This window comes from Apodemus sylvaticus, chromosome 3 (assembly GCF_947179515.1).
Source record: "Apodemus sylvaticus chromosome 3, mApoSyl1.1, whole genome shotgun sequence".
Lineage (NCBI taxonomy): Eukaryota > Metazoa > Chordata > Mammalia > Rodentia > Muridae > Apodemus > Apodemus sylvaticus.
Window position 1 is genome coordinate 121,700,667 of NC_067474.1, and position 25,107 is coordinate 121,725,773.

General features: G+C 41.1%; 1 protein-coding gene across 3 annotated transcripts in view; it reads left to right on the plus strand.

Moving 5' to 3' along the window:
- Window positions 1-25,107, plus strand: part of Usp24 (ubiquitin specific peptidase 24) — a 134,664-nt gene that overhangs the window by 12,319 nt on the left and 97,238 nt on the right. For all 3 annotated transcript variants that reach the window (XM_052176890.1, XM_052176888.1, XM_052176889.1), the window contains exons 2-5: window positions 17,163-17,328; window positions 18,764-18,831; window positions 23,590-23,733; window positions 24,358-24,480. In XM_052176890.1, the coding sequence (XP_052032850.1) occupies window positions 17,163-17,328; window positions 18,764-18,831; window positions 23,590-23,733; window positions 24,358-24,480 (501 nt within the window). The remainder of the gene's footprint in view (window positions 1-17,162; window positions 17,329-18,763; window positions 18,832-23,589; window positions 23,734-24,357; window positions 24,481-25,107) is intronic.

Consider the following 25,107-nt stretch of genomic DNA (forward strand, 5'->3'; position numbering starts at 1 on the left):
TCAAACTATTCAAATCAACACACCCTACTTTACACTTAAGGTAAAAATGTGAGCTTTCAGCATCCTGCTCCAGCCCAGCCACCATTCCTGCTGCCTGCTGCCTGCCGCCTGCTGCCGTGCCTCCATGCCACAACAGATTCTTACCTCTCTGGAACAGTGAGCCACATAACTATTCTGTAAGTTGTCTTGGTCAGTGTTTTTATCAAGAGTAACTACTACACCTTGAAACCATGAAGACCTGAGCTTGCATTCCTAGAATCCACGTGTCTTAGTTTGGTTTCTGTTGCTGTTTTGAAGCATCATGAACAAAAGCAACTTGGGGAGGAAAGGGTTTATTTTACTCACAGTTCATACAACATTCATCATTGTCAAAAGCAGTGAGGGCAGGAACTCAAGCAGGACAGGAACCTGGAGGTAGGCCATAGAGGGATACTGCTTTCTGGCTTGCTCCCCCTAACTTGCTCAGCCCTGTTTTCTTTCTTTCTTTTTTTTTTTCCCATGTTGTTCATTATTTTTTTTAATTTATTGATATATTTATTTACATTTCAAATGATTTCCCCTTTTCTGGACCCCCACTCCCCGAAAGTCCCATCAGTCCCCTTCCTTCCCCCTCAGCCCTGTTTTCTTAAAAACTCAAGACCGCAAGTCCAGGGATCCATCACCCACCATAGGTTGTGCCCTCCCACATCAGTTACTAATTAAAAAAACGCGTTATAGCCAGATCTTGCGGAGGTATTTTTCTCAACTGAGGTTTTCTCCTTTCAGGTAACTCTAGCTCGTTTGAAGTTGACATTAAATTACCTAGCGCATCCTGTAAAGTCAATATGGAAAGCAGAAATAGGCAGATTCCTGCAGCTCAGTGGCTGGCTAGGGTGGCCGAGAGAGTGAGCTCCAGGGCTGGTGAGATGGAGCTGTCCAGCAGCCATGGATGAGCTGGGTCTACCTGAGGAGGGGGGCTGGGATTGAGAAAGGACAGGTGAGAGACCGATGAAGCCAAGACAAAGGTTCTGATCATGGCTCAATAATTTTCAGCATTGTGTTTATACTGGGAAAGCCCACAGACCTATCCTTTGTTTCTGCTGGATTGAGTTGCAAAGCGAGCTCAGGAGTTGACTCCTCCAAAGCTCCTGTAGGAAATTGCAAATGCGCTGAGGCCCAAAGACTCCAGCTAGGTTGTAAAACCATCCTGGGTTTGTTTAGCCTACTCAAGGCTGGGGGAAGGGCACAGTGAGAGCTCTGTCTCCTGATTATGATGGAGGGTAGAGAGTGACTGAGAAGACACCTGATGTCATCCGCTCTCCTCTCCTCTCCTCTCCCTCTCTCTCTCCCTCTCCCTCTCCCTCTCCTCTTCTCCCCTTCCCTCCCTTCCCCTTCCCTCTCCTCCCCTCTCCTCCCCTCTTCCCTTCTCTCTCTCTCTCTCTCTCTCTCTCTCTCTCTCTCTCACACACACACACACACACACACACACACACACATACACACACATACACACACACACACACAACTTGGACAATTTATGGCTTTTTTTTCCACCTTCTCCTCTTCCTCTCCCCACTCTCTTTGGAGAAAGGGTCTCATGTAGCTGAGGCACTCAGGCAGGTCTCAAAACTGCTATGTAACTCAGGCTAGCCTTGAATTCTTGATGCTCCTGCTTTTACCTCCCAAGGGCTGAGACTTGAGGTGTGTACCACCATGCCCGGTTTTAATTTTCTTTAATTTATTGACCCATTGAGAAGTTAGAAGCTGTAGAACCATTTATGTTTATTTATTGTCTTAAGATTTTATTGTGTGAAGAGATACTATGACCAAGGCAACTCTTATGAAGGAAAACATTTAATTGGGGCTGGTTTATAGTTTCAGAGGTTTAGTTCATTATCATGTTTGAAAGCATGGCAGCTTGTAGGCAGCTGCCTACATGGTGTTAGATGAGCCAAGAGTTCTAAATCTTAATACCTAGGCAGCAGAAGGAGACCGTCACACTGGCTCATGGCTTGAGTCTGTAGGGCCTCAAAGCCCACCTCCACAGTGACACACTTCCCCTAAGAAGGCCACACCTACTTCAACAAGACCATATCGCCTAATAATACCAATCCTTATGGGCCAAGCATTCCAACACATGTGTCTGTGGGGGCCATACCTATTCAGACCACTGCACATATAAATATATATGCAATATTTGAAATGAGCTAATACTAAAATATTTATATACTGCTATTTTCGGATGATGATGTTTTAAATTAAAATTTTCTTTGATAAGCTTTTAGCAGCTTATAAGTTTTATTAAATGTAATAAACATTAAAACAGACAAATAAATTTTACTGTCTGCCCATTAAAATGCAAGTAGTTAAAAAGTCTAAAGCACTTAACAGTTCTTAAATAGACTGTAAAATTATTCAAATGATTTCTGGGGAAAATTAAGTATAAAAAGATTTACTTGGTTTTTATCTAACATACATACATATATGTATATATATACATATACACATATATATGTAATATATAGTCTAGGTGTGTGTGTGTGTGTGTGTGTATTAGATTGGCTTACACAGACAGCATAGTCTGTGTAGTACAGCAGTGGCTGTCCCACTGGAGAGGCTGAGAGGCTGTGAGGCTGTAATGCTAGAATGGACTCAGAGTCTCAGGTGGCACGGAAGGCTGGTGGAGTCCTGGAGTGCTATTGGTCTTCCGTCTGTTTCGGAAGCCCCAGGAAGCTGGCTCTGTTACCAGGAAGGGGTGCTGAGGGACTCACGGAGCGAAAGCAAGCTCGCCCAGAGCAGTTTCCTTCTTCCTGTACTCTTACCTCTGCCGCCACCATGTTAAGGGGAAGGCGTCCCCCTTTAGGTAGTTCGTAGCAACTCCCAGGTGTGCCAAGCTGTGGAGTGATTACAGATCTAGTCAAGTTGACAATGAAAATTAGCTGCCACAGGAACTGTTTTACAAATCCAAGAAGCACTGGTCTCCAGTATTTGCTTTGTTGTTATTCCTGGCCACGAGAAGACTAATTCCGCAGGAGTTAGCCCTGAGTTTGAGCAGCATTTCTAGTTTGTCTTCCTGTTCTGCCCACCTCGCCCCACACGTGTCCTTCCCCAGTGTCTCAGAATTATTGCTATGTGTTCTGGTGGATCCTTGTCTTAACTTCCTGCCAGCTTCTGAAAGGGCTGTGACAGTATTTTGAAACAGCAATCTTAAGAGGTTCGTCTTAAGGTAAAGGATAGATTACAAAAGAACACAGGTAGACACTGCCAGCACAGTTAGCAGTCTTTCTGTGTTCCTGTGTCCCTAGCAGTGCTAGAATTATTAGGTCATTGTAGGGTCCGAATGTCTGCAGTTTTTAAGATTCCAACACCCGATTCTTTCGGTCCTTCACATACAGGTGTTGGAATAGGAACTAATCTCAATCTCAAAAGTCCTTGATAATACAAAAAAGTCTTTAGATCTGGATGGATGTTGGGACTGTTTGGAAGGCTTGCTAGAGAGGCATGGCAGCAGCCCTGGGAACAGAAGAAAGCCACTGCAGAGGCCACTTAAAGTCGGGCTCTGCCCTATTATTCCTATTTTGATTTTTGTGGTTATGTTTTATGTTGAAATGCTAACCAAAGTAATAATTTGACAATGTTATTTTCATTTTGTGTGATTTACTTCTCATGGTTCATGCCTCGTTTTGAAATGTTCTGGTGAATTATAGTAGCAACAGATCATTGCTGCTTCAGTCTTGTACACACAAACAAGTGTTGTTTTTGACAGAATGTTATGTATTTGGTGAGTAGCTAGCACTTAGTTCCTATTGAAGTGATACATGCCAAATATATTCCTTTGTACCCTCAACCAGTTGTTCACAATATGTGTGAAAGAGGACCACAGGTGTAGGTAGTGGAGGGCAAGCAAGTCCTATCCGCTTTTCATCCCTCTGCACTTTATTTGGTTAACATCTAGAACAGGTCTGTAGTAAAGGAATTCTAAGCATTCTCTAAGGGTCAAAGGTCAGAAATGATGCAACATTACTTCTCATTCACCAAATGCATAGTGATTATAATCTGGAAAGAAGAATCAAGGCTATATAACAAGATATTCCTTATAAAACCGAAAACTTCTCCACAGAGCTGACTGTTTTCTGCTGTTTCTTCCCTTGTTCCAGCAAATAAAGTTTCGTGTTAAAACTTTAGGGATTAAAATAGGAGACTTGTCTCAGAGTTGGAGGGGACCATACAGATCTTGGTGTGTCAAATCTTGTCACTTAGAGAACAGTGACTTTTGGCTCATTATCAAAATAAAGGGGGAAAAAAACTTCCTCTTGCCTCTTTGGGTGGATATTGTTTATTTTTAAAAAATGCCTTTTTTTTTTTTTTTTTTTTTTAAAGGCAGGGCCTTGCTCTGGCTCAGGCTGGCTTCAAGTGTACAATAATCTTCTTCCTAAGCCTCCCAAGTACTGGGATTACAGCCTGTACCATCACACTCAAGTACTGGGATCACAGCCTGCACCATCACACTCCAGTTTGTTTGAGAGAGGGTTTCTGTAGGCCAGGCTGGCCTTCAGTTTGCAGAAATCCTTCTGCTGTAGCCTCTTGAGTATTAGAGCCGACTGCACAGCCATGTATTTCTTTGTAACATGAGGAAGTATTTGACTGTAGGTCATCTTAAATATATCCTTCCTCACAAAGTCTCTGTCTTTAGTCAACATGATTCCCTTTGTTAAATACTGTTTGGGTTAGAAGGTCAAAGTTACCGTGGAGCTATTCCCTTCCATTGCTTTCTTCTTTCTGTCTGTAATTCCTCGTATGTTAGTGAAGACTGCTGAGTTTCAGGAGGAGGAGGAAGAGGCCGAGCAGTTGCTGTCACTTCCTAAGGTGCTATGTCAGCCTGTCACTAGCACACTCCTGGGCCCTGCCTGAGTGTATGCTACCTCAGTATGGGTACTAAGGGCTTGGAAGTAAGCCGTACAATCCTGGGCCTGGCTTACAACTGCTTCAGATTTGTCTCCTTCAGTTCTTTTAAACTGCGCTTTTATTGTCTATATATTAAACATAGACTGTATCAAAAATACCATCTGGGAGATTGTGTACATTTGTAGATTTGAAATTAAGCATTTTGAAAGATAACGTGGGACACTATTAGCATGTTTAGAACGTTTGCCCTAGATTCTGTATGTTAGTAATTGCAGAAATAAAACTGCAAGTTAGTGAACTCTTAGAGGATACCTTAAAAAGTCAGCTTTAAAACATGATGTCGCATTATGATTCCTTGTCTGACCTCCCTTGCCACCTTCTTTTTCTGCTCTCGCTAGATGGGTTGACTGATTTTAAGAGTTAATCCATGACATTGCTAGTGTTGTTGGTTTGACCCCGCACTTGTTCGTTCTCTACAAAGTAGACTTAACATAGCCATGTGGTTGGTGGTAGGTTAGGAAAATTCTTGTTTCAGCTCCACGAGCCCCCTAAGAGCTCACAGGCTGATATGCCCAGTGTGCTGTTAACCACTTTATTAATAGTTGTCAGTTAAGGCTTCATGGAGTATAGCCCTCCATTACACAGCCTCTTACTCATTCTCCCCGCCCCTTGCTACAAGTCCCTTCTTGAATTTGAATAGAAACTTTTACATTTGCAGCATTTTCCCACTATATTGATACTATTATTTTTCTCTCATACTGAACTGGCAGTACTTCGAGGACTGGGTTGCATTGAACATTGAGGTGCTAAGTTAAAAAAAGAGTCTACTCTGGATCCTCTGGTTGTTGGTGTTGTTTTTATTTGTTGCCATCACTATTTTGAAATATTTGTTCCATTCATGTGTATCACATAATCCCCTAAAGTTATGTTGCTTAAAACTCCATCCATCCATCCATCCATCTATCCATCCATCCATCCATCCATCCATCCATCCATCCATCCATCCATCTTTAAAGACAAGGTCTAATTATATAGTTCTATCTGTCCTGGAACTCTCTATATAGACCAGGCTGTATTCAGAGTATAGTTACTGGAAACTGACGGGACAGGACACAGCTCCTTCTGTTGTGTGACATAGCCTGATTGGAGGCACCAATATCCAAGTGCATAGCCTACAACAGCTCCTAACTTGATCGAAGGTAGGAAATGTGATTTAAATCTGTCACTCTGAATTGCAGCAGTGCACAGTGTTCTGTGTGCCCAGGACCTTCCCCTTCTCTTCACTGTTGCAAGCATTCAACAGGTGCCTAATGGTTACTAGTCATCAGGTACTTAGGGAGCATCTTTGATTCTGTGACTAGCTTAGATAAGGCAACAAGAAGGCATTCTCCCTGTTGAAACCTTTCTATTGTATGTAGCTCTGGGAAGACAGATAAAGAAGCAAAACAAAATGTTTCAAACAAACAAACACGAGAAATAAGTAAAATGTAGACTGTTGCATGGTTTTAAGAACTGTGGGAGAAAGTGGGGGCAGCTAACTGGACTATGTGAGTCTGACAAGGCAGGGTGCTTTTAAAATAGATGGTCCAGGGCAGGCTTCATGGAAGAGGTCACATCTGAACACAGACCTGAGGAAGCTGAGGGCACTGCCTGTTAAGGAACTGTGCTCCATGGCAGCTCAGTGAACACCTCAGGAGGAGAGCCATAAAGGGGCTGTGTCTGCTCAGCTCTGCTCTGTCATGAGAGTGACCAGATGAAGGAGTAGGCTTGTGCTCCAGTTGAACTTTATCTAAAAAAGCAGTGTGTCGTGCTGTCTGATCTTCTCTTTCAGTGGAAGGAACACCTTGTGCAGAGACCTCAGGTAAGAATAGGGCTATGGTATTTGAAGTACAGCAGAGAAGCAAATATTGTTGGGGTTTAATGCAAGGGTCAGGAGGAGGTCAGCTCCTCAACTTTGGGAATTAAAATGAAGGAGTTGAAGATATTAAACAAGGAAACATGATTGGGTAGGAAAGATTGGGAGTTGGGGGACTGGGAGATGCCTGTTGGATATTCACATGAAGTCAGAAAGGGAATCGAATTGCATAGAGGGTTGGAGTTCAGAGAAGGGCTATACCATAGTTAAAGTGGAAACCTTCTGCTCAGAAGTGGTACTTAGAGCCACTGGGATGTGCATTCTCAACAGGGCAGTATCACTCCACAGGGAGGATAGGATGTAAACAGCAATTAAAGACAAACCACCAAGATTTCTCAGAGACTTATTCCAAAGCTCAGCACTACCTGACCTTGTCCTTCCTCTTTGGTGTGCAGGTTCTTGGGCAGTGGGGTAATTTAACTTGTAACAAGGTGTTTAGAGAGGTGATGGTGCAAACAGGATGGGAAAACAGCATTAAATTGGACTCAAGCACTAAGTGTTGGTGCCTTAATCGGGGTTTGTAAGGCTGTAGTGAAACACTCTGATCAAAAAGCAAGTTGGGGAAGAAAGGGCTTACACTTCCAGATCATAGCCACCACTGGAGGAAGTTAGGACAGGAATTCATGCACGGCAGGAACCCTGAGCAGGAGCTGATGCAAAGGCCTTGGAGGAGGACTGCTTACTGGCTTACTCAGCTTACACCCGACCACCAGCCCTGGAAAGGCACCACCCACGATAGGCAGGACTCTCTCCCATTGATTACTAATGAGGAAAATGCCTTACAACTGGATTTTATGGGGGCATTTCCTCAACTGAGGCTCCTCTGTGACATCTCTAGCTTGTGTCAAGATGACACACAAAACCAGTCAGAGAAGTGTTCTGAAAACTGGATTCCAAGGCGCTCAGTCTAGACTCTGGATGATGAGAACTAAGCAAGGGCTCTCTCTGTCCCGGAACCCAGTAACAGAGGGCTTTCAAGGAGGAACAAGGGCACAGCAGAGTTAAATGCTGCTGGCGGGTCAGGCCTGAGAATCTAACCACATGTGGAGTATGCAATTGCAGCGAAGTAGTTGTGTACTGGGATTTAGCTTATATATAATTTCATGTAATAGGCAGTCTTCAACTGTGAATATGGAGATTCCCCCTTTTAAAGTGTGTGTTTTAGTAGTGCTAAGTATGTTTATAAGGTTGTGAAACAGATCTCCAGAACTTCTTTGTGTTACAAACATCTTAAGCTCCATGTCCATTCAAATACTTTGCACTCATTCGCCTCTGACAAACACCTTTCTGCTCCGTTTCTATGTTTGATTCCTTATGATACTACTTACAAGGAGAATCATACAGTACTAGTCTTCTGTGACTGACTTATTTCATTTAGCCTCAAGGTTTGTTTATATGGTGTGCTTTGGGGGGGGGCACATTTCTTCTTTTAAAAGCTGAGTGGTTCCGTCATGTTTTTACATAGTACCCTAGAGTAACATGTTCCTTACAAGAAATTAGAATCTCTTATCTAATTGTTTTCTCTAGGCTTCAAAATCAAAACCTGTTATATGTTATTCACAGCTTTCAGATAATGTGGAATGCCAATGCTGTGTAAAAATAGGAAAGAGAGGACGTTACTGTGTTTGGAAGTATATTGGAAATTTGGAAGAGATGATGCTTGAAGTGGCTTTGTGGGAGTAGAAATTTCTTAGGTTGAGAGAGTTATGGACATTCTAGAGGGAAGATCATCCCTGGTGTGCATGACAGGACCTTGTGCTACAGGGCCTGGAGGGGGCGGGGGAGAGACAGACACAGACAGACAGAGACACAGACAGACAGAAAGAAAGAGATTGTGTGTTGGGGGAAGAACATGTACCCAGTGCAAGAAATAAGCTTTTCTTCTTAGGACCTGTCAGCAACAGGGTTAGGTCGTGGAAGAGGATGGTGGGCTCAGTTTCTTTTTGTGTGTATTTGGTCTTCTTGTCACAAAGCTAGACATCTGGAAAGAGGGAATCTCAACTTGAGGAATTATATCCATCAGACTGCTCTCTAGGCAAGCCTGTGGAGCATTTTATTGTTTAATGATTGATATAGAGGAGCTCACCTACTGTGGGAGGTACCACCCCTGGGCAGGTGGTCCTGGACTGTGTGGAAAGCAGGCTGAGCAAGCCACAGGGAGCAAGCCAGTGGGCAATACTCCTCCGTGGCCTCTGCTTCAGCTCTTGCTTCCAGTTTCCCACCTTGGCTTCCCTCCATGGACTGTGTAAGCCAAATAAATAAACCCTTTCCTCCAAGCTGCTTTGGTCATGGTTTTATCACAGTCCTAGAAACCCTAAATAAATCAGGTAGCAGCAGTTTGTCTAGGGAGAGGGCACCGGGCCAGGGCACGGCACTTACATGAATGTTCTTCCAATCTAAGCGACACGTGGAGGTCCTCAGCTAAAGCAGTGTTAAAGGACTGTTTGGGAAATTTCTGAGGTCTTATGTTGACAAGCTGATTGGAAGAATTTCACAAAACTTTCAGAGACTAGCAAGTGTTTTAGTTATTGTTCTAGAAGCTGTGAAGAGACACCATAGCCAAGGCATCATATAAAAGCATTGAAAAGCTTTAGAGGGTCAGTCCGTGACCATCCTGGTGGGAAGGATGGTGAAAGGCAGGCAAGCATGGCTGTGGAACAGGAGCTTGAGACCGTGCAGCAGATCTGCAGGATGGAGGCAGAGAGAGAGAGAGAGAGAACGAGAGAGAGAACGAGAACGACGAGAGGGCAGTACTCAGCCTGTCCTTGTCTTTTGAAACCCCCAGTGTCCCCTGTTGACATGTCTCCTCCAAAAAGGCCACACCTCCTAATCCTTCCTAAATAACCTGCCATCTGGGACCCAAACCCTCAAATATATGAGCCTAGAGGGACGTTCTTACTCCGACCATCATAGGAGGGAAGAGAGAGGAAGGAAACGGATTCTAGGCTGAGCTATTAGTTCTTAGGATGTGGGACATTTGAGGTGCCTTTAATATACCATGGCTAGTCGTCCAGATGAGAGAGAAGTACTTAGCGACAGCCTGAGGAGAGGCCGGGCTGCTGTGTGTTGTGTTCCTGCTGTCTGTGTGTTGATCCTGGTCAGGCCCTGCTTCTCACCAAGGGAAACTAAGGCACACAGGGAAGGTTTGGGATATCACTTAGGGTCACAAAGGCAAGTGGTGGTGACAGAATCCACAATTAAGACTACTTAGAAAAATGTGTGAAATTACCTAAAAAATGAAATTAAGAACAAAAGACTACTTCATTCTGGATAAGGTGACCTCTTATCCAGAATGTTATATTGCGTTTTAATTGGTTAAAAACATTACTAGTGCTTTGGAAGAAGACTAAAGCTTTAATGGGTAATCCTCTCATGCCCAGGTCTTTGTTGTGGACATGTGTAAATTCCAGTTTGCTTGTTTGTACTTTCTGGTTCGGTTTGTTTCTGAAACAAGGTCTCATTTTGTATACCAGGATGGCCTGAAACTCCCTCCTGGCTTAGTCTCCCCAACTGCTGGCACCAAGGTGTGCACCACCATGGCCAGCTTGTTTGCACTTTAAAACTTTAAAATTATTTTATTTTACATGTATGAGTTGTGGGCTGCATGCATGCCTCATTCCTGTGGAGACCAGAAGAGGGCATCAGAAACCCTGGAGCAGGAGTTGTAGAAGGCCATGAGCTTGCCACATGGGTGCTAGGGATCAAATCCAGGTCCTTTAGAAGAGCAGCCAGCATTCCTAACCACTGAGCCATCTCTCCAGCACCCTGTTCGCTCCTTGTAAAATCATTTTCCTGGGTTCTGATTTCCACCTATCCAGGAAGGAACTGGAAAATTTGTTAGGCATGCCTTAGGTCTAAGGGAACTGGAATTTAAGCTTTTTGTTTTTAATTTAAATTGTCATTATTACATCTGTTCTCTCTCTCTCTCTCTCTCTCTCTCTCTCTCTCTCTCTCTCTCTCTCTCTCTCTCTCTCTCTCTGTGTGTGTGTGTGTGTGTGTGTGTGTGTGTGTCCGTCCGTCCGTCCGTCCATGTACATGTTTCAGTGCATGCTTGGAGGACAAAGGACTGCTTTAGGAGAATGAGTTTTCTACTGTGTTAGTCTGCCAGTTGTTATACTTGGCAGCAAACACCTTCACCCACTGAGCCATTTCACAGGCCATAACTTAACATTTTTATCTACTGTAAACACAGGAATGGCTGTTGTTATTAGGCAAGGAACTGTAAGAAGTGAGACTGTGGGTAAGTAGCTGGTCTCACTCAGGCCTAGTCTGTGCCGAATTAGTGAGGGTGCATCTCAGGGCTCCTGGATATGCTGCTTTTCCTTGGATGCTCACTCGTTTTGTCTTAGTATTTTAGGAATTATTTTTGTAGTCTGAAATAACAAATATTAGATATGCACAACTGAATTGTTTTGGAAAATATAAATAAAGTGGACAATTTCAAGATTTTCTGAAAGTTTTTGTAAATCTTTGATGTAAAATCAAATGTTAATGCTTTCATGGTTTAAGCTGCCGGCAGTAGTACTTACCTTGTCTTCTTTAGTTACAGTTTAGCCAGCTTCAGTTTGCTGTATGTGATCAGAAAATTGGAAGTTCTTTTGACTACATTGTAATTGTTGGCTAGTAGGATAACTTGATATCAAAATAAATTGATTTTTAAAAAACATTTATTTTATGTATATGTACACTGTGGATGCCTTCAGACACACCAGAAGAGGGCATCAGATCCCATTACAGATGGTTGTGAGCCACCATTTTGTTGGTGGGAATTGAACTCAAGACCCTCTGGAAGAGCAGTCCATGCTCTTAACCGCTGAACTATCTCTCCAGCCCCCTTGATATAAAAATGAACTCTGAACAACACTGGAAGTCTTTTCTTCATTTAGTTAAATAATCCACGTTTGTTTGTTTATTTGTAGAAAGAGTTTCCCTGACTGTCCTGGAACTTGCTTTGTAGACCAGGCTAGCCTCACAGAGATCCATCTGCCCCCCCCCCCACACACACACACACCCTGGCTAAGCCAAATAATCTTTATGTGAGTTCAGTAGACTGGCATATGAAAACTTACCTATTTGCTAGTAGGTGCTGCTTCCTTCAACGAGGGGTGTTAACGTCTTATAATGTACCCTGGACCAAGGAGCGGTGTGTTGTTTCATTTTTTAACGCCACTAGGATGGCTTCCTAAATAAAAACTAAGGTCATGACATTAATTTAAAAGCTTATTTGTAAATGTCAAGTAATTTTTAAAACTCCACCCCCAGTTAAGATGTCTCAATTTAAGTTGCTTCCTTTGCCTTTTTCAGACATGCTAGTTTGTAGATAATGACTGCAACTCATATGGCCATTGCTAATTGCAATTTAAAGCATTAAAAAGAAGTTAGGTAGACACATATTTCTTTTAGAATTCATATGCTAAATAGAAATATACTTGCTGGTCCCCTGGGGCAGTAGAGACATACTCCATAGTGTCAGGGTGAGAAAGCAATGTGCCTTAGTCTGGACAGTTTGCAAACAGATGCAGTTACAGTTACAATGTCTTTTTTGTTTTCTTTCTTTCTTTCTTTCTTTCTTTCTTTCTTTCTTTCTTTCTTTCTTTCTTTCTTTCTTTCTTTCTTTCTTTCTTTCTTTCTTTCTTTCTTTCTTCCTTCCTTCCTTCCTTCCTTCCTTCCTTCCTTCCTTCCTTCCTTCCTTCCTTCCTTTCTTTCTTTGTTTTGTTTTTTGTTTGTTTTTTGTTTTTCAAGACAGGGTTTCTCTGTGTAGTCCTGGCTGTCCTGGAATTCACTCTGTAGACCAGGCTGGCCTCAAACTCAGAAATCAGCCTGCCTCTGCCTCCAAAATGCTGGGATTACAGGTGTGCGCCACCACACCCGGCCCGTTACAATGTCTTAAATTGATTCAGTGTTCAGGTTCTACGGGATACAGGAGCTAGACCTTGTTTATATTTTCATATCTATAGTATGTTAGTTATAAAGTAATTGCATATTTAGGAAATAACTTACAATGTATGTGTTTACAATGTTAGCTACTGATTTTTAGAACTGGCCAATTTAGAAGCACATTTATAATTTATACGTGGACTTATCTGCATTGTGTTCTCCTTGATAACTGAATACAGATTTGAGCTCATTAACAATGTTGCTTAAAGGGCTCATTCTGTTGTGAGCAGGCTCATTTCCCCTCTGCCTTCATTCAGAACTGTGCATCCCTAACAAGTGCTGGATTCATTAGGCATTGTAAACTATATTTTTAAAAGTAAGTAATTTTCAGTTTTAAGTGAAATTAATAGTAAAAGATAAAGGGGTTCCTTCTTGTTATATACAAAACTGAAAACACTGAGGTGTTGCTGCTTTTGAAAATTAAGCAGTCCTGGTTTGGCTGTGCTCTGTGTCTGCCTAGAGACCCTGAGTTCTTAGGCTGCCTACCCCGCCATCTTTTGTCGCTTCCTCTGCTCTACGCCAGCCTCCTTGAGAAGGAGCCTTTGTGTCTGTTCTCTAGTATTAAGCACCTTGTCAATAAACTATTTCTAGTCAACATAGAATGAATGATCATTAGTAGTTACTTTTATCGTTTAGATTTGCTGTCTTTTCATGTCTAATAAGAAAATAATACATTACATCCTTGAGATTTCCTTAAATGCCTCCCATATGCTATGCCTGCTGTCACTGTGTTACAGGACAGTCCTAAGCTCCTTTGTGTGTGTGTGTATGTGTGTTTGTTCGTTTGTTTTGCTTAATATATCATTTTGCCAAGATCAGGCCCAATACAAAATGATGACTCAGAATGCTGAGCCAGCCTGCTCAGGCTCAGACTTCTGTTCCCGCCTCAGAAGTCCCTGTCTCTGTTGGCGGCAGCTCCTCACACCTAGTGCTGCCTGCACTTGTGCAGTACAGAGCTCTTCCCTCCTTTAAAAAAAGACTATCTTTTACAATTTCATACATATATAGTCTATCCTGATCATATACACCCTAACTCTTCTTCTTCCCTCCTTGTTATACACTAAACATGTTAACTACTTAGCAGGCTGCAGACTAATCACTATTTTAAAATTTTTGTTTTAAGTTTTCACCTGTCAGACCCTAATCACTATTTTTAAATTGTTGTTTTAAAACTGTCGTACTGGCCACAGATATTATATCTTATTACAGCTCATAAAGTTTTACTCTGATTTGAAATTTTTGGTAAGGAACTATAATCACTACCCTTAATGTGTTAATTCTCCTAATGATTTTATTGAGATATAATTCACATGCCATAAAGTATTTGTGCACAGAGTTGTGTATACCATCATAACGTTCAGAATATTTTTGTCACCTAAAAAAGAACCATTATGGGGCTGGAGAGATGGCTCAGTGGTTAAGAGCACTGACTGCTCTTCCAAAGGTCCTGAGTTCAAATCCCAGCAAACCACATGGTGGCTCACAACCATCCATAATAAGATCTGACACCCTCTTCTAGTGTGTCTGAAGACAGCTACAGTGTACTTATATATAATAATAAATAAATATTTAAAAAAAAAAGGAACCATCATGTCCATAGTAGCCATTATCAGTTACTTCCTTCCTAACTCCCCAAGAACTGTCAGCCATTAACCTGTCCTGTGTGGCTGGGGACTTGCCTCTTGCAAACATTTCCCAGGAGTAGCATGATATAGTATGTGGACTAACATGATAGACTTTTTGATTTAGGATAACATTTTGAAGTGTATTCATATTGTAACATATATCCATGTTTTATTCTTCAGAGGAAATATTTCTCTGATGGATATTACTTTGTGGTTTTAAATTATGGTTTTGGTGCACATTTTGAAAAGTTCTATTGATATGGAATTGAAACTGATTTTTTTTGTGCTTTATCATTTCTGTCTTATAATAGTGGATTTTTCCTTTATTGAAGTTACAGTGTTTTTTATGGAATAGTTCTATTATTTTGTTGTGGGTGAATTATGGCATGATTGAAACTAGGTTTTAAACAACTTGAAGGTTTTGGACAGTCAGGGTTTCATTTGCTTTCCTTCCTACAACTTAGCATGGTGAAAACTAAAGGCATGTCTTCCCCAGCCCATTGAGAGCTGCTGCTTTGCATGGGCTAATTCCCACCTGACAGTATTCACTATGGACAGACGTGGACTTGGGCACTTGTCTCTGGAGATAAAAGGTGATGTGAAGGAAGGAGGGTCTGTGCCATATGGAGCCTGGTCTTGTATGTGTGTGACATAAATCATAAGTAAGCCTGCCGTGGTGGCACACGCCTTTACTCCCAGCAGTTCAAAGACAGCCAGAGGTACCTAGTGAGGCCCTGTCTCAAAATCAAACAAACAAGACCCATAAGCCAATGTCCAATTACATTTGTGATTAAATGCTATGAGGGAGTACTTCAGAATGGCAAGAATTAGCTTTTGGATGAAATTTGGCCTGATTTAGACAGCCTTCTCTGAAATAAGTATGTATAGGAATCAAGTAGGCTAAAGCAGGCAAGGGTGAATTAGGATATGTAGTATACAACAGCATTATGACTATTGGTTCTGCAGGAAACAACAGCCTTAGACTTCTCCCCATGGACAGTTTATCCCTGCTGATGACATCTGGGGCTTCAGCTGGAACACTGAAACTGAAGGGAATGGCTAGAGTCTGGAATCTGGAAGTTCTTTCCCTGGCTTTTGGGGCCTGGCTCTGGTGATGCCCAAATAAAGCTGTTGGACAGGGTGCACATAGGTGGCCTCTTACTTATCCTGCACTTCTTCCGTGGGTGACAAAAGAGTCCAGGGCACTATTCCAAAGAGCCAGGAGGAAATATTCCCTTTTCATGGCTTAGTCTTAGACACAAAGCCCCACTCTACTTGAAGGCCAAGGGAAGTAAGGTTTTTGATTATGGGAATAGCAAAGTGGTACAATCAGAAATATTACTCTCAGGAAGCTAGTAGATCTTAGAGAAACACGAGTACAGAAAGCTGGAGAGGGAGACAGAAGATAGGTCATCCACAGGGCCTTGGTGAACACTTAAAAACTGCTTTTAAGGACATTAAGTATTCTGAGGTTAGCATTAGATTCATGCTTTTTAAGGTCAGTGTGGAGGGCTGTCTGAGGTGGCCTCTTTCTCCACCTCCACCCCCTACCAGTTAGGAAGCATGTAAAAGAATCCAGGAGTAAAGTGGGCTAGGAGGTGGCTGTGGAGACAGAAGTGCACAGATGTGAGATGAGTGAAGGAATTTAGGCATAATGATGAGATCTTGAGGGATAAGAAAACAGAGTGCTAAGTAGGCTCTCCTGGTTTCTGATTTGCTGCCCAACAAATGGGCCATTTGCCAGCATGAAAGACAGGAGAAGTGGACTGGAATAAGGAGAAGCACAGGAACTTGGTTGTGGAACACATATTGAATTAGAAAAGATATTAAACGAGACTCTGTATTTGTGAGCCAGAAGAGAGATCTATGCTGAGGTAGACATTTATGGGTCATCCAAGGCTGGTGAGATAGCTCAGATGTTCAAGAGTTCTGCCTTGCAGAGGACTAGAGTTTAGTTCCTGCCACCCACATTGGGAATGTTATGACAGCCTGTTAACTTCAGGGGAATCCAATATTCTCTTATACCCTCATTGGACACCCACATGCACATAATACACACACACACACACACAACTTTACAAATCAAAAGAAGTTTATGAGTTGTCTGTGGGTCATAGTGGAGATTTAGAGAACAGATAAATATGAAGAAAATGGCTGGAACAGAGAAGAGACTTGAGACCCAGCACTGAGGCTTGAGGTACTCACAGTCAGTGGATAGAGGGGAAGGGTGTAGAGAAGGAAAACCAGGCCTTCAGATAGGCATGGGCAGAGGAAGAAAAACCTAGCTTTTTAAGAGAAGTGTCAGGCAGAAGATGAAATTTTCCTCAGAAGTTTTGAGAAAAATTGAAATATGGTGGTTGGTTTAAAGCTGTGTAAAGTTGAGTTGTGGACATGCAGCAGTCTTTTAGGGGAGTAAGGACTCTGGGATCCCAATGGGTATTATCAATAGTTCTTGTCAGTGGTGGGGAGATACAAGTAGCAGATTAGATGCCTCCTTCAAGCTCATCCTCATAGTTTGAAGAAAGAGTAGCATGGCCCACAGTGATGTAGTTTAATACTTTATAAAAAGAAAATGAGAATTCAGGAGAACCTTTGAGAGGGAGTGGGGATATCAGGATGGTAAGTTGAGATTTTCTGGAGTTTGGCAAAGTTGTAGTTTCTGAGAAAGATGAATTCACACTGTTGGTATATATGACTACCATTGATTATCTGCTGTTTTAAATTCTGAGTATTTGGAGGGGGTGGCTCACTGGAGTGCTTTTTTTAAATGCTCATTTCTTTTTCTTTTTCTTTTTCCTCAGAAGAATGATGAAAATGGAAATTGCTCAGGAGAAGGAATTGAATTTCCTACAACAAATTTGTATGAGCTGGAAAGCCGTGTTTTGACTGATCATTGGTCTATCCCGTACAAGCGAGAAGAATCATTAGGCAAATGTCTGCTGGCTTCTACCTACTTAGCAAGACTTGGTAAGCTTCCACACCTCAGGTGTTTGTTGTAGGACGTGAAGTTTCATGAAGGTCAAACACAAATCATTGTCTGTGATTTTGGTCACACCACTTATTTTCTCAGTCTGTCATTCCCAGTGAGACAATAAAAGCTTTGACTAAGTCAGCTGGTTTTGTTTCTAGTAGAACATAAGATTATTTATAATATAATTGCAAAGCTTTGTAGAGATGAAAATTAGCTTTTCCTCTAGTAGCTTGAAGCACTTCATATTTGGGCTCAATTCAGGGCTTTTCAGAATAGAAAGAGTTGCAGTGCACTTCCCTAGCATCCATGAGGCCAAGACCCTGAGAGAGGGAAGGAGTGGTGGGGATGGGAGGAATGGATAGTTTACTATCATGATTAAATGTAAGATGCATCAAGAAAATATTTTGACTAAGCCTAAGTTTAATCTCAGCAGACATCTACGGTGTGTTTAGTATTGATTTGCCAACACTGGCATTTATTAAGAGCCTGTTAGGGTGTGAGGTAGGAATTCTGGAAAATAGAATTGTTTATCAGTATTCCTGATGATAAAATTCATTACTAAGTTTAAGACATAAAAGCATTCCAGACCCAGTGAGTTGTCTCAGTAGGTATATGCTCTTGCCTCCAAGTTTAATGACCTGAATTTTAACGCTGAGACCTAGACAATGGAATGGAAGGAGAGTTCTATTCCTGAAAACTGTTCTCCCACCTCCATACACATACATTACCCAGCCCCACTGTCAATAAGTATAAACAGTAACTTTAAGAAGCAATGCATTCTTTACAGTAGGTTCTTCCATTTGTTTAGCATTCATTACTTGTAGTTTGTGTGGTGCCAGGCATAGTTCTTTTGTTTTATCTACAAAGAGTTCATCTGCATACTTGAGAAAAGAGTGATTTGGGCATTTGTTTCAAATATTTGTGCTGTCCATTTCAGGTTAACTAGTGACTGGGTGACAGGGAGCCATAAGACTGTCCATTTCATGGTTAAGTAGTGTCTGGGTAACATGGAGCCTTTAGACTGTCCACTTCAGGGTTAACTAGTGTCTGAGTGAATGCTACCATTATTTCTCAGCATACTACCACAGCAGAGTGTCTGCTTTTAATAATTGCTTAAGAATCAAAGTTTTAAGCCGGGTGGTGGTGGCGCACGCCTGTAATCCCAGCACTCTGGGAGGCAGAGGCAGGTGGATTTCTGAGTTCGAGGCCAGCCTGGTCTACAGAGTGAGTTCCAGGACAGTCCAGGCTATACAGAGAAACCCTGTCTCAAAAAAACCAAATCCAAAAAACAAAAAAAAAAAAAACCAAAAAATAAATAAATAAATAAATAAAAGATTCAAAGTTTTGAGATAAAGGTCTATATGTATTAATTTAGAACAAATATACAATGTCTGCAAAAAGCACTTATATGCTCTTATTTGTTTAACTAAGGTCTTTCAGAGTCTGATGAGAATTGCAAAAGATTTATGGAGCGGTGTATGCCTGAGGCATTTAAGAAGGTAAGGAAGTATGCTAATTTGATTGCTGGTAAGGGCAAAGGGCAAAAAACCTTTTGGTTTTAGTTTTAGGAACTTATGCATATATGAGAACCTATGCAATCAGTTCATGAGTCTTGTTCAACTGAGAAATTCTCTAATAGGAAATAAGGTCTGAACTTGAAACTTGGTAATAATTTACTTTCATTACATTTAAGTGTTTACACTTACCTTTGGTAAATATAACTCTTACTTCCTAATATTTAATAGCTTCAGAATAGATTAATTTATACTAGGGGATCATATACCTTAATAAACTAAAGGTTGTGACACTTAGTGAATTAGTGTCCATTACCCAAGTCAGAGCCACTTCATGTTTATTGTTTTTTGAGTTTTAATTTTTTGAGATTATAATATAATTAATTCCCTTCTTTCCTCTTTTCAAACCTTCCATGTACTCTCTCCCTTAATTTCTTTCAAATTCATGACCTTTTTTAAATTTAATTGTTGCTATATGCATATATGTGTGTGAGGATGGATGGATGGATGGATGGATGGATGGATGGATGGATGGATAGTAGATAATCCTAAATATACAACTACAACTTGCTTAGTCTCTTTGTTTTCACCCCTCATCACCTCTCACACCCAAAGAAATGTCACTTTGCATCCAGTGGAGTTCATAACAGAAAACCAATCAAAATGCAGGATTATGGAACCCAGTTCCAACCTACGAATTTGCAATACAAATCCTGTGCCTAAGGTTCCGGGATCGTTATGTTTATTGTTTTACTAAGGCAGAGACATTTTAGATTTGTTTGTTTGTTTGTTTTTGTTTTGTTTTTTGAATTTGTTTTTTTTGGGGGGGGGCAGGGTTTCTCTGTATAGCCAAGGCTGTCATGGAACTCACTCTGTAGATCAGGCTGGCCTTGAACTCAGAAATCCGCCTGCCTCTCCCTCCCAGAGTGCTGGGATTACAGGCGTGTACCACCACTGCCCAGCTGACATTTTAAACTATTGAAAGTTTGTTCTTCCTGGAAAAAAATGACATAGATGAGGACATCTTTTGTCAAAGCCAGAATAATAGGTTTGCTCCTCATTCTGGTTACTTCTCTTAGACAGCCATTTTCTTCAACTAGGAGACCACAGTCTTGGCTTTTGAAAAGTAGTCTGACTCAGCCTGATTCACTTTTCAGGAACTGAGTTTTTTTCCTTACAAGAGAGAGGGCTATGTCACAGACATTGCTATTTCCTTAGCAGGAAACCAAGTGCTCAGCACACTTAGCTGGAGTGAGTGTCCTGCAGTCTTGAACTTAGATTTTGCATTCATTGTTGTTCCATATGCAAATTAAATCACTAGATGTATAGATGACACAGATGATCTATTTATAAATGGTTATTCCTGTTTGCACTTTGGAATAATATCCCTTGATTCAAGGCCTAAGCAATAACACAATTAATTTGAGAAACAAAATGGTTTAATCTTTGAAAAAAGGAGGTAAGTCTCTTTAAGTTGTCATTTGGGTAGAAATTATTTAGAATCAAGGTCTGTCCTTCAGACGAATTTGTTCACCAATTTATAATTTTAAATAGAGAGTGCTCTTAATATATAATAGCTTTAAAAATAGCAGATATCCTATAGCGCATACTGACCTGTGTCATAGTGTGAACATAGAAGGAAATGCATGTTTATTTAGTCATAGGAAACAACTTATTAGTTTAAAAAACAGCCTCTAGGGGCCAAGAGTTTGCTCAGCTGTTAAGTACACTTGCTGCTCTTGATGAGGACCAGAGTCTGGTTCCTAGCACCTGTGTCAGGCAAGTACTTGTGACTGTAGCTCCAGAGGACATGACACCCTCTTCTGGTACCCATACACACACCTGTGGATACGAACACGCAGACACACACGTGCACATAAATAAAACATTAAACAAATCTCTAAGCAAGAAAAGAGCCCTTAGGTTGAGAAGCTCCAGACCCAGAAAGTTCTGTAGTGAACTTTATGCCCTTAGCTGACTACTGCAGCCAGGTGCTGGTTGCCTGCTTTTCTCTGAAACTGTGAGCAGAGATACTGTGGGTTTTATGAATTGCCGAAAGTCTCAGGGTTTAGAACTCTGAAGACTTCCTGCCCTCATATTTCGGCTTGCTTTCTTTGACTAAATCAGAACTGCAGACTTGGGTGTGTCTTTAGGTGTGGCCTCTGCAAACTGTGCCGGATTTATCTATTTGGTATTGCTTTCTGTAACTGCTTCCTAGTTTGAGGCTCCTTCAATCTACAGCTTTTCTTTTTTTTTTTTTTTTTTTGTTTTTTTTTTGTTTTGTTTTTTGTTTGTTCGGGTTTTTTTTTTTTTTTTTTTTTTTTTTTTTTGGGTTTTTTTTTGAGACAGGGTTTCTCTGTGTAGCTCCGGCTGTCCTGGAACTCACTTAGTTGACCAGGCTGGCCTCAAACTCAGAAATCTGCCTGCCTCTGCCTCAAGAGTGCTGGGACTATAGGCGTGCGTGCGTCACCCCTGCCCAGCTCAGCTTTTCTAGATATCTGTACTGTAAGCATGGAGAAGGTGCAGGCAGGGCTTTGTTTATGGTTTCTTTACTTGACCTTCCAGCTGACTTGCTTATTCTGCAGGCAGAAGTCATCCGAGTGAGCTCCACTGCGTGGTACGGTTAAGCCTTATTATGCCCGTCTCTACGCAAGGTGCCGCCTGCCTCCCATCCCTTCTAGAAGGTAGAGCTTGAGGTTCAAAGCGAGAATGAACTAGTGAGATGAGAGCAGAGTGGGACATTTGGTTGTTGAGATCACATGAAGCTTCACAATCAGTGCTTCATTTTAGTGTGTAATTTTTAGGTATAGGAGCAGTATATAGTCACTGTTGCCACAAAAAATAGTACCTTGCCAGTTTATATAAATGTAATCTTTGGAGTTTTTCTCATTTGAGCTAATGGTGAAAACGATCAGTGTTTTAAAAACATAAAACTGGGGACATGTACGCCTTTAGTCCCAGCACTTGGGAGGCAGAGGTGGACAGATCTCTGAGTTTAAGACCAGCCTGATCTACAGAGCCAGTTCTAGAACAGCCAGGGCTACACAGAGAAACCCTGTGTGTGTGTGTGGGGGGGGGGGGGGGGATAACACAGAGAAAAGAAATTGTGGGGTCAACGTTCCTTTCTACAACTACTGAGATCTGGGTTTGTCCAGGCTGCTTTTCTTCAGTTCTCAGTGCGACCAAAATAAGTTGTTTTTGTTTGTTTGTTTTTGTTTGGTTTTTGGTTTTTTTCAAGGCAGGGTTTCTCTGTGTAGCCCTGGCTGTCCTAGAACTCACTCTGTAGACCAGGCTGGCCTCGAACTCAGAAATCCACCTGCCTCTGCCTCCCAAGTGCTGGGATTAAAGGCGTACGTCACTACTGCCCAGCCCAAAATAAGTTTTTAGTGCAAAGTATTTTCCCTGTAAAGGGAAATTTTCCAGAAACATGGAACTCGCTCCCTAGCTTGGTGGCACACAACTGTGATTCCAGCACTGGGAAGCTAAGGTGTTGAATTAGGAGTTAGAGGCTATCCTGAGCTAAGACCCAATCTCAAAAAACAAACACCAAAAAACACAAAAAAAAAACCAAAAACAAACCAACAGCAATAAAAAACAAAAAAATCACCATCTATCTAAACAAAACCTTGTGAAAGCATCCTAGAGATGCTTTGTGTCCTCCTGCTCTGACCTCCGGGTAGTCTTAATTAGATATCCTAAGGACTGAAGAGTTGAAGCCTCCATCTTCTTTTATTTTAATGAATCTAATATGATAGACCATTATTTTATATTTGATATTTATTTTACAGTAAATAGATTGCAGTACTTCATTATTTTGAGCTGTTTTAGATTTGCTTTACCATTTAAAAAGTTAACTTTTGCTTTTGTACATACCAAAAAGGGAAATTAAGGTATGTAAACTAGTGAAAGTATTTATAAAATTTGTTCATATTGAGAGTTCTTATTAGTGAGCAGATGAGAAGACACAGTCCTTCTGAGATATGAATGATATGAACTGTGTGTGTGTGTGTGTATATATATATATATATATATATATATGCATATATATATATATAGTCCTTGAATCACATCTTCCTGTTCATAAATTCCAGAGCTACTGATTAGTGTTATCTTGGTGACGTATATTAATACCTTATCATTTGTAAAATGTTCTTGTTTGTTATATCTTTTGATCTTTGTAACATCTGAATGAGATGAGCAGAGATGCCTCACTAGAGATACTTTTATTGTGTAGTATAATAAGAATAGTGTCTCTGAGACCTTGAGAACTTTATTGAAGGGCACGTCAGTTAGGAACCAGTAGTTTCCATAGTAGATGTCAAGTTTCTGTTTGCTCTGTATTACTTGGTTTCCTGACATCATAATGAAGAGCAAATTAAACATTGTTTTAATGCCAGGCATGGGTTCTCTTGTCTTTAGTCCCAATACTCAGGAAGCAAAGGCAGGCCAAGCTCTGTGACTTTGAGGCCAGCCTGGTCTACATAGTGAGTTCTAGGGCAGCTAGTACTACCTAGAGAGACCCTAAAAAAATTGCTTTTGAACAAACTGCTTTGCTATAAAGCCATTAAAGTTCAAAGTTTAAGATACATGAAGAAGGTGGGTTATAGCTGCTAGTCTTAAAGCCGGCTGCAGCCAAAAGGGCATTTTGCTCATACATTTTTGACTGTTGGAGATCTGTTTGGTAAACTGTAGGTTTCTTGTGGTTTTCCAAGTTATACTCTAGATTCCCTTTTGTGCTTGCAGCTCCTGACATCCAGTGCTGTTCACAAGTGGGGGACTGAAATTCATGAGGGAATCTACAACATGCTGATGCTGCTAATAGAACTGGTTGCAGAGAGGGTGAAGCAGGATCCAATTCCCATTGGTCTCCTCGGTGTGCTTACAATGGTACGGTATCTGAAAATGAGGCGCTACTCTCTTTGTTTTTGATTTAATTGAAAATAATATGCTATTCTAATTGTGAACATTTTTATCATGAAAAATATGAACTTAGCTGTTAGAATCTTTTGCCTTTAGTTTAAAAGCAGAGCAGCCAAAGAATGTAGGGGGGAAGAAAAGAAAGCAGAGCAGCCATCATCTTTAGAGGGAAATCTTCTCAAGTTTTAATAGATTTTCAGTAGCTTTCCCTGGTAACTCTCTTATTCCCAACCTAAATATATTTACTGAGAGCTCTGCCTTTTCTCCAGGTCTTTTCTTTCTCCTTAGCTTCATTATCTCAACTTCTGTCATTTGGCTGTACCTGTGACACTGTGACACTCAGGGATGCTGGCATTGGCTTGCCTGAAGTCGGACCTCTCAGGCTGCCGACTCCATCGCCCATGGCATGGACCTCTGAGGGCAGAGGAGCACCATGCAGCCCTGTGCTCCTTCACTAGCCAGGGCCCGAGCCTTGCCAGGGTGCTGCAACAACCCATTGGTGGAGGAACCAAAGGCTGTATTTTTATCTTCTTTTCTAATGCTAATATGTTGCTATAAAAGTAGGTGACGTTTCTCTGTTCTCTTTGAATCTAGGCTTTCAATCCTGATAATGAATACCACTTTAAAAACAGAATGAAAGTGTCTCAAAGGAATTGGGCAGAGGTGTTTGGAGAGGGAAACATGTTTGCAATTTCACCAGTATCTACTTTCCAAAAGGTAAATATACTTTCTTTTCACCCTTTTAATCCATAAATATGTTTAAAAAAAAGTTGTCTGTGCTTTAATATTGACGATTTACATAGAAGAGTTAAAGTCATTTGGAAATAAAGAATAAATATTGCATCTGGTTAATAGAACGTCCTAAAATTTATTAAAATTCTTAAGAATTATGTATTTTTCTGTAGCTATTAAATAATGTTATAAAAGATCTTTTTATCTGAAATTATATTTGGTGAAAGAAAGTGCCTCACTGCCCTACATACTGGATTATCAGAGCCTCAGTTTAATTGGTGTCCTAGTTTTCTAGAGGTATTTGAGAGAGTGGACCATTTGAAATTACGTGAAAGGCTAATTCTACCCAAAAACAAGAATGAAACTAGTCACCAGTGCTATCTAGAATTTTCTTGCAAACACACAAGCATTTAAACTTTTGTTCCTGCATTTCCAGAGCCAGTATCCTGATAATGGAAGGTTGTCATGTGGCAGGAGCGTCATACCCACACAAAGGGTCTAACCTACACGGCCTGAGTCACACACTGGACTTTAAGAAACAGTTGGAATGAGTCAGTTTCAGTTGTTAGGAACGGTGTCCATCACTTTAACAGAAGCACATTTGATGATTAT